This window comes from Oryctolagus cuniculus, chromosome 1 (genome assembly GCF_051225735.1).
Source record: "Oryctolagus cuniculus isolate XC-2025 breed Fujian yellow rabbit chromosome 1, ASM5122573v1, whole genome shotgun sequence".
In the NCBI taxonomy this organism is placed as follows: Eukaryota; Metazoa; Chordata; class Mammalia; order Lagomorpha; family Leporidae; genus Oryctolagus; species Oryctolagus cuniculus.
The window spans coordinates 7,273,584-7,289,500 of record NC_142867.1 but is presented as its reverse complement, the minus strand read 5'-3'; the positions used below and the strand labels follow the sequence as shown (position 1 = coordinate 7,289,500).

At 61.5% G+C, this 15,917-nt stretch overlaps 1 protein-coding gene across 4 annotated transcripts; it reads left to right on the top strand.

The window, feature by feature from the left end:
* The first annotated feature begins 3,289 nt into the window (after positions 1-3,289).
* Positions 3,290-13,338, top strand: SPINDOC (spindlin interactor and repressor of chromatin binding). 4 transcript variants are annotated; one of them, XM_070069227.2, is made up of 7 exons: positions 3,290-3,628; positions 6,880-7,197; positions 7,273-7,422; positions 7,527-7,649; positions 7,799-7,999; positions 9,632-9,755; positions 12,614-12,752. In XM_070069227.2, the coding sequence occupies exons 1-6, from the start codon at positions 3,502-3,504 to the stop codon at positions 9,751-9,753; spliced, it is 1,041 nt and encodes a 346-aa protein (XP_069925328.2). In that variant the 5' UTR covers positions 3,290-3,501; the 3' UTR covers positions 9,754-9,755; positions 12,614-12,752. The 4 variants fall into 4 exon arrangements, 3 of the variants coding, with proteins under 3 accessions (XP_069925328.2, XP_051689053.2, XP_051689051.2); XR_016229088.1 differs by lacking the exon at positions 9,632-9,755 and adding an exon at positions 8,792-8,853 and having other exon boundaries at positions 3,291-3,628; positions 12,614-12,738; XM_051833093.3 differs by lacking the exon at positions 9,632-9,755 and having other exon boundaries at positions 12,652-13,338.
* Positions 13,339-15,917: the final 2,579 nt, after the last annotated feature.

Sequence of the window (15,917 nt, the reverse complement as noted above, 5' to 3'; positions counted from 1 at the left end):
AGTGCAGGAGACAGAGAACTTGGGGTGAGTCCTACCTTGGCAACTCCCCACATTTCATAAGACCCAGGACATCGTGAGTTGCAGGATAAATGCTTGTTGTATTTACCCCCAAGGGAAGGGAAAAAGAATACAGCCACACTAGGGCACAACAATTTCTTACCCTTGAAATTGTATTACTTTATTCTATTTTTTTTTTTTTTTTTTTTTTTTTTTTTGGACAGGCAGAGTGGAGTGAAAGAGGGAGAGACAGAGAGAAAGGTCTTCCTTTACCATTGGTTCACCCTCCAATGGCCGCCGTGGCCGGTGCACTCCTGGGCCACAGCAGAGAGCTGGACTGGAAGAGGGGCAACCGGGACAGAATCCAGCGCCCCGACCAGGACTAGAACCTGGTGTGCCGGTGCCGCAAGGCGGAGGATTAGCCTATTGAGCCACGGCGCCAGCCCTATTTTGTTAAATATTTATTTATTCATTTGAAAGGCAGAGTTACAGAAAGGCAAAGGCGGGGGGGGGGGGGAGAGAGAGAGAGAGAGAGAGGTCTTCCATCTGCTGGTTCACTCCCCAGATGGCCACAACAGCCAGAGCTGCGCCGATCCGAAGCCAGGAACCAGGAGCTTCTTCTGGGTCTCCCTCACGGGTGTAAGGTCCCAAAGACTTGGGCCACCTTCTACTGATTTCCCAGGCCATAGCAGAGAGCTGGATCAGAAGTGGAGCAGCTGGGACACAAACCGGTGTCCATATGGTATGCTGGCACTAGAGGTGGCAACTTTACCTGCTATGCCGCAGCACTGGCTGCAATAAATTAATCTTAAAAAGAGAAAGAGGTTGGTTAATGTTGTCAGAGCCCTCGGAACAAAGGGCAGTGGGGACATAGCCACAGCCAAAGAAAGTTAGGTCTACGTCAGCTGGCCCAGGAGAGAAGGTGCCTGGGGGCCCCACAGGGACAGTCCTGACGTGTGGGTTGGCTCCCGGCGGCTGTGGAGGGACTGGGGAGGTGGGGGCTGTTCTGGTTTGAATGGTGTCAAGGAACGGATGTCCTCCCAAGGTTTGTCTGAGTGGCCGAGTTCATGCAGGAAAATAGGTAGGCACCACACAGAGACGGCAAAGTCTCCCGTGCTGGGCAAGTGGCCTCGTCCACGTCTCCTTTGTGTTCTGCAGGCAACAGCACGTCTGAGTCTCGCGATATTCCTCAAGCACCACGCTGATCCACAGAAGGCACCGCTGCTTCGGGCGTAGTAACACGGGGCGGGGGGGGGGGGGGTCTGCGATGAGGTGAGATGACCGCTGTAGAACCTTGGGTAAGCTATTTAAGCCTTTCAGGGTCAACTTCAGGTCCAGGCTTCTGCAACGTGTGCCCTGGGACACAACAGGAACCACGCAAGTACTCGTGTCCCTGCCGCCCTAGAGGAGACTGCGTTCCTGGCGTTAGCCTGGCCTGGTCCTGGCTGTTGCAGGCATTTGGGGAGAGAACCGGCGGATGGAAGACCTCCGTCTGTTTCTGTTTCTCTCTCCCTCGAATCTCTGCCTTTCAAATAAAAAATGACAATAAATAAAATGTAAAAAAAGACTATACTGTTAAAATTTAAAAAAAAAAAAAAAAAGGGCTGGCTCCGCGGCTCACTAGGCTAATCCTCCGCCTTGCGGCGCTGGCACACCGGGTTCTAGTCCCGGTCAGGGCGCCAGATTCTGTCCCGGTTGCCCTTCTTCCAGGCCAGCTCTCTGCTGTGGCCCGGGAGTGCAGTGGAGGATGGCCCAAGTGCTTGTGCCCTGCACCCCATGGGAGACCAGGATAAGTACCCGGCTCCTGCCATTGGATCAGCGCAGTGTGCCGGCCCCAGCGCGCCGGCCGCGGCAGCCATTGGAGGGTGAACCAACGGCACTGTCTCTCTCTCTCACTGTCCACTCTGCCTGTCAAAAAATAAATAAATAAATAAATATAAAAATAAAGACCAGTGAGGATGTGAGCACTGAGAAGTAATGGCTACCAAATGCCCGACACAGGACTGGGCGTGTCACTCGGGGTTTACCCTAGAAAACAGAAACCACGCCAAGTGCAGGGCATGGGTGACACGGGTGACAAGGACGATGTAGGGCTGAGAACCGAGCAGGGAACAAAATCAAGAAGCCGCTCTTGGACTGCAGGGAGCAAAGGAAGCCCTGGAATTAATGGACCTCCTGCAGGCCCGGAGCCACACCTGCTTGAGCCTGCACAGGACAAACACCCTGTCCACTCTTCCTCCTGCCCGGGCCGCCCACTGGCCAAACCCCGGCTGAAGCCAGCCATCCACTCCGTGGTCAGCCAATGCAAAGGCAGGGCTGTTGCAAACAGTGGAGAAGGAGCATTCTTTTCTAAGGACGTATTTATTTATTTGAAAGGCAGGGTTAACAGGGAGAGACAGAAGTCTTCTATTCACTGGGTCACTCCCCAGATGGCTACCAGGTTGGGCCAGGAGCCTGGGGCTCCATCCAGGTCTCCTCACGGGGGTGCAGGGGCCCGAGCACTTGAGCCATCCTCCGATGCTTTCCCAGGCGCATTCGCAGGGATCTGGAGGGGAAGTGGAGCAGCCGGGGCTCGAACCACGCCCATACGGGATGCCTGCGGCCACAGCGATTAACTGATCCGGCTACGGGACTAGCTACATTTGAAAGTAACAAAAGTAATCCCTTAAAACCCCCACGGTACTACCCTTAGAGTAGTCATCGCCTCCCCCCCCCCCCCCATTCGTCCGAATCTCTGGTCTGAGGCAAAGCGCTCCAAGGCGGGCTTGCCGCGTCAGGCACCCGGCATCTTCCCCACCCCGGTGTGGGGCTGAGGGGACTGCCGGGTGTCCCCGGGCAGGGTGGCGAAGTCTCTGCCCCCGCCTGCGCGCGCCCACAGCGCCAGGGTCCCCAGGAAGGAACGCCACAAGCCCAAGGTCACAGACCCCTGCGTTTCCCGCCATTGGCATCTCCCGGCGGCGGCAGGCCGAAGGGACCCCGATCAACATCCCGGGGCCCCAGGGAGCGAGAGCGCACCCTGCCCGCAAACCAGCCGGGCGGGCGTCTCCACAGAGAGCTCTGGGAGCCCCGAGCCCAGAGCCCGCTCGGGGGCTTCCCTCCGCACCCGCGCACCCCGCCTCAGCGCCAGGTCGCGCGCCTTCACGCCATCCTGCGGGTCTCCCGGCTCCTAACGGGCCGCGTGCCCTGGGCGGAGCCAGGGCGGGGCCGCCTGCCATTGGCCGCGCAGGGCGAGGGGCGGGCCCGGAGGGCGGGCGCAGGCCGGAGCCGCTATAAAAGGCGGCGGTGGGGTCTGGGGCCCCGGATTGAGCCCTCCCCGCCCGGGGTGCCGTCGCTCCGAGGTCTCCCTCAGGCCCGGCGGGCGCGCGGCGCGACGCACGGCGGGGAGGGGGCTGCGCCGGGCGGGCCGCGGGCCCGGCGCGGGCGCGAGGTGGCCGGCGGCCGCGCGCCGAGGCCTGCGCGCCCGTCCTCCGGCATCCGGTCAGCGCTGTCGCCCGGGCCCGCACCATGGCCCTGAAGGCCGAGGGCGCCGCGCTCGACTGCTTCGAGGTGAAGCTCAAATGCGAAGAAGGGGAGGACGACGATGAGGCCGTGGTGGTGGCCGTGATCCCGCGGCCCGAGCCGATGCTCAGAGGTGAGGGTGGGCGGGAACCCCGCTTCCGTGTCCCGGGCAGGCTGGGGCTGCGCCTCCGAGGCCGGGGTCGGGGGCCCGGGCACCCCGGCCCCCGCAGCCTGCAGCCCAGACGCCCCCGTCCCCGCCCCCACCCCTCCAGCCCGGGGCCAGGGCGTGCTCTTGCTCCTCCCCCACCGGGTTTGGAATCCCAGGCCTCCCCCCACCCCCCCTGCCCGGCCCAGGGTTTGGAGACTTCGATCCACGCCCCAAACGCTCCGGATCTTCCGGTGCCCGAGCGCCCCCTCCCCCGGAGCGGGAGCCCCCCCTCGGCCAGAGCCCCAGGGGCGCTGGGTGGCCGCGGCCGCCGACACCGGGCCAGGCTGTGTTGCAGGCCGAGGGGCGGCCGAGGCCTCTAGGCCCCAAGCTAGGCGCGGCAGCTGGGTGTCCGGAGCGCACCGGGGGAGGGGGGTGGAGGCCGGCGCCGCTGCCGACCCCCCCAGAGGCGGATTTTGAGGCCCCTCCAAGTAGAAAGCTTTTCCGCCCCCACCTCCATCCCTTCCACCGGCGGAAGCCACAGGTGTCAGAGCCCGGAGCCGGGCGATGAATGGAGCCTCCCGCAGCGCCCCGGAGTAGAAAAACAGCCCTGGCGAGTGGGGCTCTCGGCCGCCTCCCTCGTGGGGGACCAGCCGTGGGAGAGGATTCGGCAACAGCCGGGAACACTCGCGCTCCTGCCCGGACGCCGGACAGGAGCTTGCAGCCTGCAGGAAAACAAAGGCATTGCCCTGGAACTGGGTGTGCACCCCTCCCTCCTCTGGGGCTCCGGGCGGAGGTGAAAGGGGAGACGAGCTCTCCGCGCCTCGCGCATCCTTTTCGGGATCAGGGGGGTGGGCGTGCTGCTCAGCGGGGTCAGGGGTCCTCTCAGTTAACCCCTCCACCAGGGCACAGGGGCCTTGCGCCCACTGTTAGGGAGGAGGCCAGAGAGGTGTTGATTGTGCGCACGCCAGGCGCGGTGTTAAGCTGGGGTGGTGATGTGGCCAGCAGGGCAGCGGACTTTGCTGTGTGGAGCACACGTGTACGCCGATGGCGGGAGCCGGGGGAATGCGTGTGTTGTGTGGCACACAGCGGTGTGTGGCTCAGACGTAACCCAGCATAAGGAGGAAAAGGTGGGTGTTGTCTTCCGTGTCCAGGGGCAGCAAGGCTGTGCTGGTGCAGATCTTTGAGTGGTGACCTGAAGGCTTTGGGGGTCAGCCTTGGAGGTAGGCAGAGAAGAGGGAGGGCAAGGGAGGTTGTCTGGAGCAGCACATCCCATGTGGGCGCTGGTTCGAGTCCCGGTGGCTCCACTTCCTGTCCAGCTCCCTGCTAGTGGCCTTGGAAAGCAGCAGCAGATGGCCCGAGTACATACGGGAGACTCAGATGGAGTTCCAGGCCATCCCTGGCTGTTGTGGCCGTTTGGGGAGTGAACCAGCAGATGGGAGATTTCTCTTTCTGTGTCTCTGCAACAAAAAAAAAAAAAAAAAAAAAGAAAGACACTGCTAAGCAGTCCATGCCCCCCATCAGCGCCAGTATTTGAGTCGCAGCTCTTCTCCCTCTCCAGTTCCAGCTTCCTGCTGGAGTGTGCCCTGGGGGGCAGCAGGCGATGGCTCTGCCACCCCCCTGAGAAATGGTTCCTGGCTTCCGTCTAACCCAGCCGCAGCTGGTGCAGGCGTTTGGGACTTGTGCCAGCAGATGGGCGGTCTGTCTGCCTGTCCGATCAATCAGTTTTAGAATTTTTAAAAAGAATAGCAAGAGCAAAGATCTTGCGGCACACGTTTTGGGAAGGACTTGGGGTGAGAGGATGAGTGCTGGCTGTTTGCTGAGGGGTTAGAGGCAGGGGCAGGCTTGTGGGAGAGGGGAGTAGAGGTTTGGGTGTGGTTACAGCGCCCCACCGCGAGGCCGGAGACACAGGAGTCTTGGGTTCAGGCAGAGTCCGGCTGGAGGTAACACCGTGGCTGTCCTCGGCAGGCAGGCAGTGCGATGAGACTTGGAGGAGGAGGAGGCTGGCGGAGAAGGGGGCCGAGGACTGAACCCTGGAGTTCTTCGGCGATGACAGGCTGGAGATGGTGGCAGGCCCTCAAGCGGCCAGCATGCACGCTCTCATGGAGCTACGGCGCAGTGTGCAGAGACCCGGGGAACACGCAGAGCGCAGTGATCTGCTGTGGCTGAAGTGACAGCAGCAGGGGCATGTGGGGCTCAGTGCGGGGAGAAGCGGCTTCAGGTGGGAAGATTGTTCCTGGGCAGTGACCCGGAGCGAGCGGAGGAGCTGTGCAGGTGTTGAGGAGATGAGGGGCCAGCACAGGTGATGGAGGAAGCGCCGGGGAAGTGAGGGGCAGCAGTGATGACCAAGTCTGCTCTGAGGAAGCAGCGGGCCGGGCGGAGCTGAGGAACTGCCCTCCGGCTTTAGCCTTGTTGACGTGGCGTAGAGAGCCTGTTGTGACTTGGCAGGTCGGATGCCTGTCCGCGGTCACGTGGGAGAGAGGAGCAGCCCAGCGCGGGCCTGGGTTGTCTGCAAGCCGAGGGTAGTGTCCATCTCAGATGCCGCCTCCTCCGGCAGCCCCAGGTGTGAGGACCTCCCCCTTGGTGTTCGTCTGCTCTTCTCAGGGTGGTGGCAGAGAGGAGTGGCCACGAGGAACCACAGGCGCTTAAGCACCGAGCCGTCCAGCTCACCGGGCCGGGGGTGCCTTACCTGGGCAGAACAGGGCTCCTGCCCGGTCAGGGCGTGCGGTTCGCGCACAGACAGCAGCACAGGTACAGACTAAGGAGCCAGACTGTTGGAACGAATGCTTCCGAGGGGGTGGGAGGCCTTTTGAGCAGGGGCAGGAGCTACAGGTACGTCTCTCACCTCCCCCCCGTGCCAGCTCCTGTGGGACGGTAACTTGTGAACATTTCCGGTCTTACCGGTGGTCCAGCGGTCAGCTGAGTGTCGGGGATAGGAAGCGCGGGGGCTTCACAGGGCGATCTGGACAGAGCTGCACACGCTGAGGACCTGCAGGGACACCGCCTGTGCGCAAACACGCGGTTCTAAGGTCTAAGACTCAGTTGGGAGGAGGTAAGGTGGTGAGGGAAGCAGGCGCCAGCACGAGAGCTGTGTTCCGTGGGCTCCCAGGATCCGGACAGAGGCGGAGTCGCTTTGGATGGGAATGCTCCGTCTCCAGAACACCAGATTCGAGGGTCACAGTCCAGGCGCAGGCGGCCAGGGCACCCTCACGGATACTCCCTCTCCTGTCCCCACGCAGTCGCCCAGCAGAAGACTCCACCGCCGAGGCCCAGCCTGCCCGAGGCGGGCTGCGAGGAGCTCAGGCAGCAGGTGTCTTGGGAACAGGAGTTCCTGGTGGGAAACAGCCCAGGAGGCAGCGGGCGAGCCCTGTGCATGGTGTGCGGCGCGGAGATCCGGGCCCCCTCGGCGGACACGGCTCGCGCGCACATCCTGGAGCAGCATCCTCACACGCTGGACCTGAGCCCTTCCGAGAAGAGCAACATCTTGGAGGCCTGGAGCGAGGGCGTGGCCCTCCTGCAGGACGTCAGCACCGAGCAGCCGCGCCCTCCCAGCCCAGGTACTCGGGCCCAGGGCCGGGTGGAGGGAGGAGCGATCCCAGTGCTTGGAGCTCACTGGGCTGTGCCCCCTTCAGACTCAGGCCGGGAAGCCGAGCCAGACCCGGACTCCTACCCGCACCCCGCCGAGGTGCCGGCAGAGATCGTCGTCCTCCTGGACTCTGAGGACAACCCGGCTCTCCCTAGAAGGATCCGGCCCAGGGGACTCCGCCCCCTCGAGCTTCCTGGTCAGTCAGCCGGGCAGCCAGAGGCGGTGGGGGCAGGGGGAAGCCTGGGGCTGTGGGGTTCACGCCTGGCCTCCTGAAGACGCCTAAGGTCTTTCCTTCTGCAGCCGTCCCCGCTGCCGAGCCAGGAGGCAGGAAGCCCCGGAGTGTGAGATGGAAGGAGCCCGGGGAAGAGCCGGTCAGGAAGAAGAGAGGCAGAGCTGTGACCAAAAGCCCGGACCCCGGCCCAGGTGAGGGAAGGCCTGGGAGAACACTGAGGTTGGTGACGAGGGGGTGGGGCCCCGGCAAATGGCATCTGTGGCTCCCCCGAGGCCTGGGCTCTGACCGAGGGGCTCCAGCCCCCCTTCACTGGGCTCTGTCATCCTCTCCTTCCCTGCAGACCCCCCGTCGCCCGACTCTCCCACCGAGACGTTCGCAGCGCCAGCCGAGGTCCGCCACTTCACCGATGGCAGCTTCCCCCCTGGCTTTGTCCTCCAGCTCTTCTCGCACACCCAGCTCAGGGCTGCAGACAGCAAGGACTCGCGTAAAGATGGGCGGACGGCAGACGGCGGCCTGCCCCAGCTGGAGAGCCCCTCTCCAGGTGAGCGTCCCTGAGCGAACACAGGCGGGCCCGGCCCCTCTGCTGTGCTGCTGGGGCCCCTGGGAGACAGGGCCGAGGGCAGAGGCATTTGTCTGGTGTGGGTCGTGGCAGACGGCTGAGCTGCTCAGCATTTCTTGGGAGCAGCCATGAGGTTGGAGGGCTGTGCCAGCACCGCCCAGACGCCTGACACCACCTTGTGCGGGAAACTGATCCCAGCCGGAGACTGAGGTGCCCTCTTCAGCCATCAGAGCAGGGGCCGGACGGGGCTGCCCAGAGTTCCAGCAGACAGGTGTCAGGAGCAGGGAGCAGACGCCTCCCTGGGGCCGCCAACCCCAGCGAGCGCCAAACAGCGGCACTAAGTGCTTGCGTAGGTTTGTGCTGTGGCCTCGTGGGTGTTTTCCCTTAATTTGTACTTGAGAAGCAGAGTGACGAAGAGAGTTCCCGTCCTTTGTTCACTCCACAAATGCCTGCAATGGCTGTGGCTGGGCTGGGTCAAAGCTCAGCCACCCGGAACACAACCCAGGTCTTCCACATGGGCGGCAAGAGCCCTGGTACTTGAACTGAAGCCAGGCATTGAACTCAGGCACTCCGATACGGGGCATGGGATTTATTTATTTGAAAGGCAGAGTTACAGAGACGAAGAGAGACAAAGGTCTTCCATCCGCTGGTTCACTCCCCAGACGGCTGCAGTAGCCAGTGCCGGGCCAGACTGAAGCTAGGAGCTTCATTCGGGTCTCCCATGTTTGTAGCAGGGATGCAAACACTTAGACCATCTTCCACTGCTTTTCCTAGGCCATTAGCAGGGACCTGGATTGGAAGTGGAGCAGCCAGGATACGAACCAGAGGCTGACATTGTAGGTAGCTGTGTTCCCCGCTAGGCCACAGCACCAGCCCCTGGGGCATGGGCGTCTTTAACGGCTAGGCTAAACACTCATTCCTGTTTATATGTGATCCTTAAAAAATACCTTGTAAGAGGGCAGATGTCAGAGTAGGTGTTTGACCTAGCAGTTAATCCCCTGCAAGACGGCTGGCGCCGCAGCTCACTTGGCTAATCCTCCACCTGCGGCGCTGGCACCCTGGGTTCTAGTCCTGGTTGGGGTGCCAGATTCTGTCCCGGTTGCCCCTCTTTCAGTCCAGCTCTCTGCTGTGGCCCTGGGAAGGCAGTGGAGGATGGCCCAAGTGCTTGGGCCCTGCACCCGCATGGGAGACCAGGAGGAAGCACCTGGCTCCTGCCTTCGGATCAGTGCGCTGCGCCGGCCATAGCGGCCATTTGGGTGGTGAACCAACAGAAAAGGAAGACCTTTCTCTCTGTCTCTCTCTCTCTCTCTGTTTAACTCTGCCTGTCAAAAAAAAAAAAAGACCCTGCAAGTCCCCACTTGGGACACTTGCATCGCACGTCAGTGTCTGGGTTTGAGTCCTGACTGTTGCTGAATCCGTCTTTGCTTCCTGCTAATGCACACCCTGCGAGGCAGTGGTGAGGGAGACCTGGACTGGGCTCCCAGCTTCAGCCTGGGCAGCCCCAGCCCTGGCAGGTATTTGGAGAGGAAACCAACGGTTGGGGGCGCGCTCTGTGTCTGTCTGCCTCTCACGAAAGTAGTTTTTCTAAAGGCAAACGCGCATCTCCTCTTCCAGGTGGGGACACGGCTCGCGGGTCCTTGCTCCTGGTTCTTGCATTAGTTCTGTTTGCTGCTGAAACAAGTGATTACAGGCCCAGGGGCTCAAGACAGCGCACATGTGTTGTTTTGCGGTTCTGAAGGTCAGAGGCCCAAAATGGTTGTCACTCAGCTAAAAACTGAGGTGTGGGCAGGGCTTTGTTCCTTTCTGGAATCTCTAAGGGAAAATCTGTCTTCTCGCACAGCCTGGCTTCCAGAGGCCTCTCAACACCTTCACAGCCAGCAGTGGCCAGTCCACTGTCTCAGGACAGCTATGTTGGCTGTGACCGGTCCGCCCCCTCTTCTCCATTGAGGGGCCCTTGTGGTTGCAATGGGCTCACTCAGACCACAGAGCCAAAGCCTGTATTTTATTTTATTCAGCTGATTAGCAGCCTCGATTCCGTCTGCAGCCCTGATGTCCCCTTGCCAAGGGGTAAAGCACCCTCAGGCTCCGGGGATTTGGATGTGGACGTCTTTGGTGGGGACGTCACTCGGCAGCCAGAGCCGCGTGACCCAGCGAGCCGACTTCAGCGGCGGCTGCGGGCCCGAGGCCGAGCCTGCTTCCTCTCCACACGGACACTGCTGACGGTCTCAGGAGTGGATGGGTCCCCCAGAAAGCGCTCCCCAGGGCTCAGTGTTGCTTACGCCCTTAGTTCAAAGAGCTCGCTTGCTCCTGTTTGCTGATTCGCCAAAACATCTCCCCGTTTGTGACTCAGGGCAGCCACTCCCGTAGATCAGTTTTGACTGCCTGGGTTTCAGCTTGTGTCACATTCCAGCCCCGCAACCCCGGACTCCGCAATTTGCCTGGATCTGAGCATCACCCCTGCCCCCCTTGGCACATCGTGGCCCTAATTGGCTGGCCTGTCCCGCTGTGTATGGGGTCCTTAGTTTCGTTCTCGAAAGGGGGCCTTCGTGCCGAGTCTGAAGGTGTCCTGTTCCCAAACCCCAGCTCTCCGGTGTGGTGGGTAGATGAGGTTTTGGGCTCATTTGGGGTTCCGAGTGGACGAAATGGTGGGAGGGGGCTGCAGCGCGTTCTCAGTAGCAGGATCCTGGAGATTGGGAGTGGGCCAGAAACTGCAGGAGACGCCCTGGGGGCTGCCAGCCCCGGGGGGAAGCACGTGGCAGTGGCGTGAGTTGGGCAGCCCTGTCCCCAGGACACTCAGTGTGTCCAGGTCAGGGCCACTGAGGCTCTGAGGCAAGGTTGCAGTTGACTTCCACACAGTTAAATCCAGTTCCGTTCTCCATCACTATGGCCTGGTCTCCTTCACTCAGCTGTCCTCCTGCCCCAGAGCGGGAAGGCTCACCTGTCCCCTTCCCTTGCTAGCACGAAGCACCTGGGGGTGGGGTGTGTCCTGCTGCGCGATAGCCCCAGGAGCCAGAACTGTCAGCACAGAATTGCCCTGCTTTGTGTTCAGCGAATGAAGAGATGAGGCAGCCCCCCCCCCCACCGCGGGTGGGGAACTGGCCCATTCCTGGGAGCTCACCCCCAGGCCCCCTCTGTAAATGCCCCTCCTGTGTGTCCACAGCCTGGCCCTCCCCCGAGGGGTCCAGCCCCTCTTTCAGCCTGCCCCATGACATCTCTCAAACAGTTCCAGAGCAGACCCAGGCCCCTCGTAGCCCACTGCTGCCACTCTGCACCATCCTCCGTCCGTCAGTTTGCACTGCCCAGAACTTTGGGGTCATCCTCTGTGGCGCTCCACCCCCGCATGGGTTCAAGGTTCACCCTCCTGCCGCCACCCTGGCCTGATGCCGAGCCTCTGAGCTTTGCTTGCTCTGCTCTGTTGCTACCGTAGTCGGAGTGGCCTTGGCTAAAAACACGAGTCAGGGTCGACCCCTGCTCGGAGCCCTCCTGAGCCCTCCTAGGGGGACCAGTGTCCCGCAGGCTCCTGACTTCCGTCACACCCGCTCTGCAGTCAGCAGCCTCGCGTTCCTACGGCAGGGTGTCTCCCTGCCCCCAGGCATCTGCGTTGCCAGCTCTCCAGCGTGCTCGCTGTTCCTCTACAACTCTGCTCCCCTGTCAGCTCCAGGCCGCCCTGTCTCCTTTCCCTGGTGTCTGAATGTTGCATCCCTCTGTAGAAACACAGTCGCACCTTTTGTTTGTTTGTTTATTGGCTGTCACCCGTAGAAGGTAAATTCCAAGAAGTCGGCCTGGTGAGTGGCGTTCGTTACTGGAGCAGCGTTGGCATGGCATGGTTGCTCAATAAGCGGTTGTTGAAGTGGGCTCAGTCCCCCCTCAGTGAGCTTACGTGAACACAAAATGGAATTTACCAGATCACAGAACTGGGGGACAGTCCTTAAGTCACTTTCAGCAGCAAAATTGGCCCTCGTCTTCTCTGCCACATTGTAAACAATTGTGTCTGAGGACAGAATAGGGAAAGCCACACCGGACTCAGCGCAGACGGGCAGCGGCTGCAGTGCCCAGTGTGGTGACCTGCACATGCCCTGTCCCAGGGGACACTTTGTGCCGTCCCCTGTGAGCCCAGGTTTGCCCACTGTGAGTGGTTTCTCCTCCCTCAGGTGGACGGCTGAGCCGTGGGGTGCGGGTACCACCTGTCAGGTCAAGAAGCAGATGGGAGTTGTGAGGCAGAGCTAGACGCCACCCCAGGGCGCCCTGCAGCACTCCCTTCTCGGCTCAGTGCGTTGGCCCCTCGGTGGGCAAGGCCGGCTCTGAGACGGCTTTTGTCCATTCGGCCAGGATGCTCTGTGATCTGAGTTGGAATAGAGTCAGCTGAAGGGCAGAGCTGGACAAAGTTAGAAGGTACTCTGTGGCCGTGTGCCCGAATGCCCGAGGGAGGAAGGCTGGGGACAGGCGTTCTGGTCCTGGTGGCTCTCTGCTCCCCGTCCCCAAGCTTCCCCCCATCCCAGGCCTAGAAGGGGGATATGCTTTAAGTTTCGGGGAACACCCTTGGGCCAAGGGGTCTGGAGGACCCTGACTCTGCTCTCTGCCCCCACCCCTGCCCAGCTCCCCCTCCGGGGCTCCGCGGGACACTGGATCTCCAGGTTATCCGCGTGCGGATGGAGGAACCTCCGGCCGTCAGCCTCCTGCAAGACTGGTCCAAGCACCCCCAGGGCTCCAAGGGTGTGGGAGCAGGTGACCCCGCGGACTGGCCCGCGGTTCTGTCGGAATCCAGCGCTACTGTGCGGGGGCAGCCAGAGGCGGGGAGTGGGGTGTAAATTCTTGCTTTTCCTGGGGAGGGTGGGAGGGCAGAGACGGTGTCCCCCTTTGGCTTACAACTCGGAGCTGTCCGGCTTGGCCGCCTGTTGTAGAGGGAAACCGGGGGCCGGGGCAGGGTGGAAGGGGCAGCATGCGCTGTACCTTTGGGGCACTGGAAAATGTCCACCCCTGGGTGGCCAAGGCTGCCGTGCGGTAGGGCACTGGCCTGTGGAGAACACCCACCCCATCCCTTGCTGATCCCCACCGCTCCCCCGCATTCTCCCCCGGCACAGTGCCTTACAGAGGAGGTGTCAGAGCGGGGTGAACTGAGTCCCACTACCTCGGGGGACACCTCTCCTCCCCCACTCGTTCAGGCTCCTGAGCCAGGAAGCCTCCATTACCTCTTCCCGCTGCATCCCCGCCTGGGGCCCCAGCGCCCACCTGGGGCCCTGTCCACCCCCACTCGCCTTGTTCACCTGTTCTCCTGTTGTATATATCGCCTTTGTTGACAATAAATTATTTTTTTTTATGAAGAGAGCACTGTCTGGGCCGTCCCTGGGGCAGGGGTCGGCAGGACGTCCAGCCGAGGCCGCGTGTGGGGCAGGATAGTGAAGGTGGCGCTGGGTGGCGGCCAGCACTGTGCGGGCCTCTCAGCGGGGCCTCACCGGCTTCCTGCCTCCTCTGGGATGGGGTCCGAAACGCCATTTCCTTAACATTGTACCTCCCACCCCCCAGAGATACAGAGAGACCTGTCATTCGCTGGCTCACTCCCCAAGTGCCTGCGGCAGCCAGGACTGCGTCTGGCCCAAGCCAGCAGCCCAGGAGACATGTCTGAGCTGTTACCTGCTGCCCGCCGTGGCACACAACAGGACACCGGGCTGGGAGCAGAGCAGACAGGACTGCGGCCAGGCACTGGGATGCCGGCGCAGCATGTGGACACCTCCCATGCACCCAGCACCGGCCCCAGTGCTGTCCCTCCTGACTCACCTGGTGGGCTTTCCCTGAGAGGCCGCTGCAGGAGCCCTGCGGCGCCCAGCCATGGAGCTGGAAAGTGAAATGGCCATGGCCGCCGCCCTCGGGCCCATGAGGGGAGGTGGGCCTAGACTCAGCCTGCCGCCTCCAGCCCCTCCACCTGCACCTTCAGCTGAATTAAAGCCGAACGCTTGCCTAGTTATTCCCCTCATTCCCCGCACCATCATACGGCCCCTTCTGGTCTCCACCAGGTTCCTTTCTCTCCTAAGTGGAACCATCCCAGGCCAAGTCCATGTGGAGTTCACCCTCCTCGCCACCTTTGGTGAGATGAAGTTCACGGGTAGCTCTGTGAAACCCCAAACCCCGCCGTCCTGTTGATCTGCAAACGGACTTGGTTTGTAGGCCTGTACCCTGCAGGCCTGCCTCACCACTCCTGATAAATGAGCCCACTTAGAGTCGGGCAGAGAATGAGGGGGAGCAGCACAGAACGGCAGGCACTCGGCCAGGCTGACCACAAGGGTCATCTGCATCAGGAAGGGGCGGCACGGCATGGTGTGGCGGGGTCCTTTCTCCTCATGTGACACTCCGGGGAAGGAGCCCAAGGACACACACAGGGCCCTCGCCTAGGGGAGGTTGAGAGACTGAGGTGTCACGGAGAACAGGCTCAGGGTTCAGGATGCTTTGTGTCGGACTGGCTCTACCACTACCACTCATGGCGACACATGGGCCACGGAGCTCCTGGATCTCAACCCCCGGGCCTGCAGGTTGGCAAAACCTGTATCCTGCCTGATCTGAAAGAGTCCATAGTCCAGCGCCGCGGCTCACCAGGCTAATCCTCCACCTGCAGCGCCGGCACACTGGGTTCTAATCCCGGTCGGGGCACTGGATTCTGTCCTGGTTGCTCCTCTTCCGGTCCAGCTCTCTGCTGTGGCCCGGGAGTGCAGTGGAGGATGGCCCAGATCCTTGGGCCCTGCACCCCATGGGAGACCAGGAGAAACACCTGGCTCCTGGCTTCAGATCAGTGCGGTGCGCCAGCCACAGCGGCCCTGGGGGGTGAACCAACAGAAAAGGAAGACCTTTCTCTCTCTTTTTCACTGGCCACTCTGCCTGTCCAAAAAAAAAAAAAAAAAAAAAAAAAGTCAATAACACTACGAGCTGGCTCTAAGAGCGCTGGGAATACCGACTGCAGGTGACCTCCCGTCCTGCCCGTGGTGCCTTTGTGCTGTTACAACAGCGGGGCAGCGTCACTGGGGCTTACGTCTGAGAAAACACCGTGACGCTAAGTGTGACTGGAGGCTCAGCCACTAGACCACGAGCTCCTTCCGGCCAGGGGCCGGGTTCCTGGGCCTTCATTTTCCTGGTTGCCTGCATGGGGCCTGGCACTTCGTAGGTGCTCAATAAATGTTTGTCAAGGGCCCGCTTGTGGCCTTGGAGGACGGTTCTCTGCACAGGGTGGTTGCCATGGTGATAAATGGCGTGGTGGTTCTGTGACTTCAGCCACACATCCTGGCCAGCTGGGGTCTGTCTGCCCAGCCTCTGCAGCAGCCAAGGGACTGCCTGGATGCATGTGGCTGGGAGCTGCCAGCGAGCGCCTCCCGGCTTGTAGGAAGAGGGAGAGTGGGGTTGAGGGCCTGACTGGAGCTGTGAATGTGGAAGACATCAAGCACAGGTGCCTGGTTGCTTAGCATCCTCTAGGTCTCCAGCCTCACCCGGGAGTCCCCCACCCCCAGCCCTGCTGCAACAACAGCGGCCCCTCCCTAGGCTGGGGGTGGCTGCTCTCTCCAGGTGTGGCCATGACTGTGGGTGGAGGGTGGGGAAGAGGGTAGTACCGCAACCCTTGATGCCCAGCCTCACCCCACCCCCCACTCCCCAGTACTCCTTCGTTCTCTGAAGCCGGCCCCTGTCTGCTGCCTTCCCTGGGCTCTGGGTTGGGGAGCTCTTTTTGGAAGACTAAACAGGAGGAACTTTTTCTGCATTGAGCAGTTCTGACACCAAGCATGGCTGGAGGAGGAGGGGAGATCTCGAACCAACCTACTAGACTCTGCGTCACTGACTGGGTGTGCCGCGATTCAGGGCTGACCCATTCCACCACAGCTGGTGCAAGACCCCACAGACTGCAGGGCTTGGGCTCACCAGACCA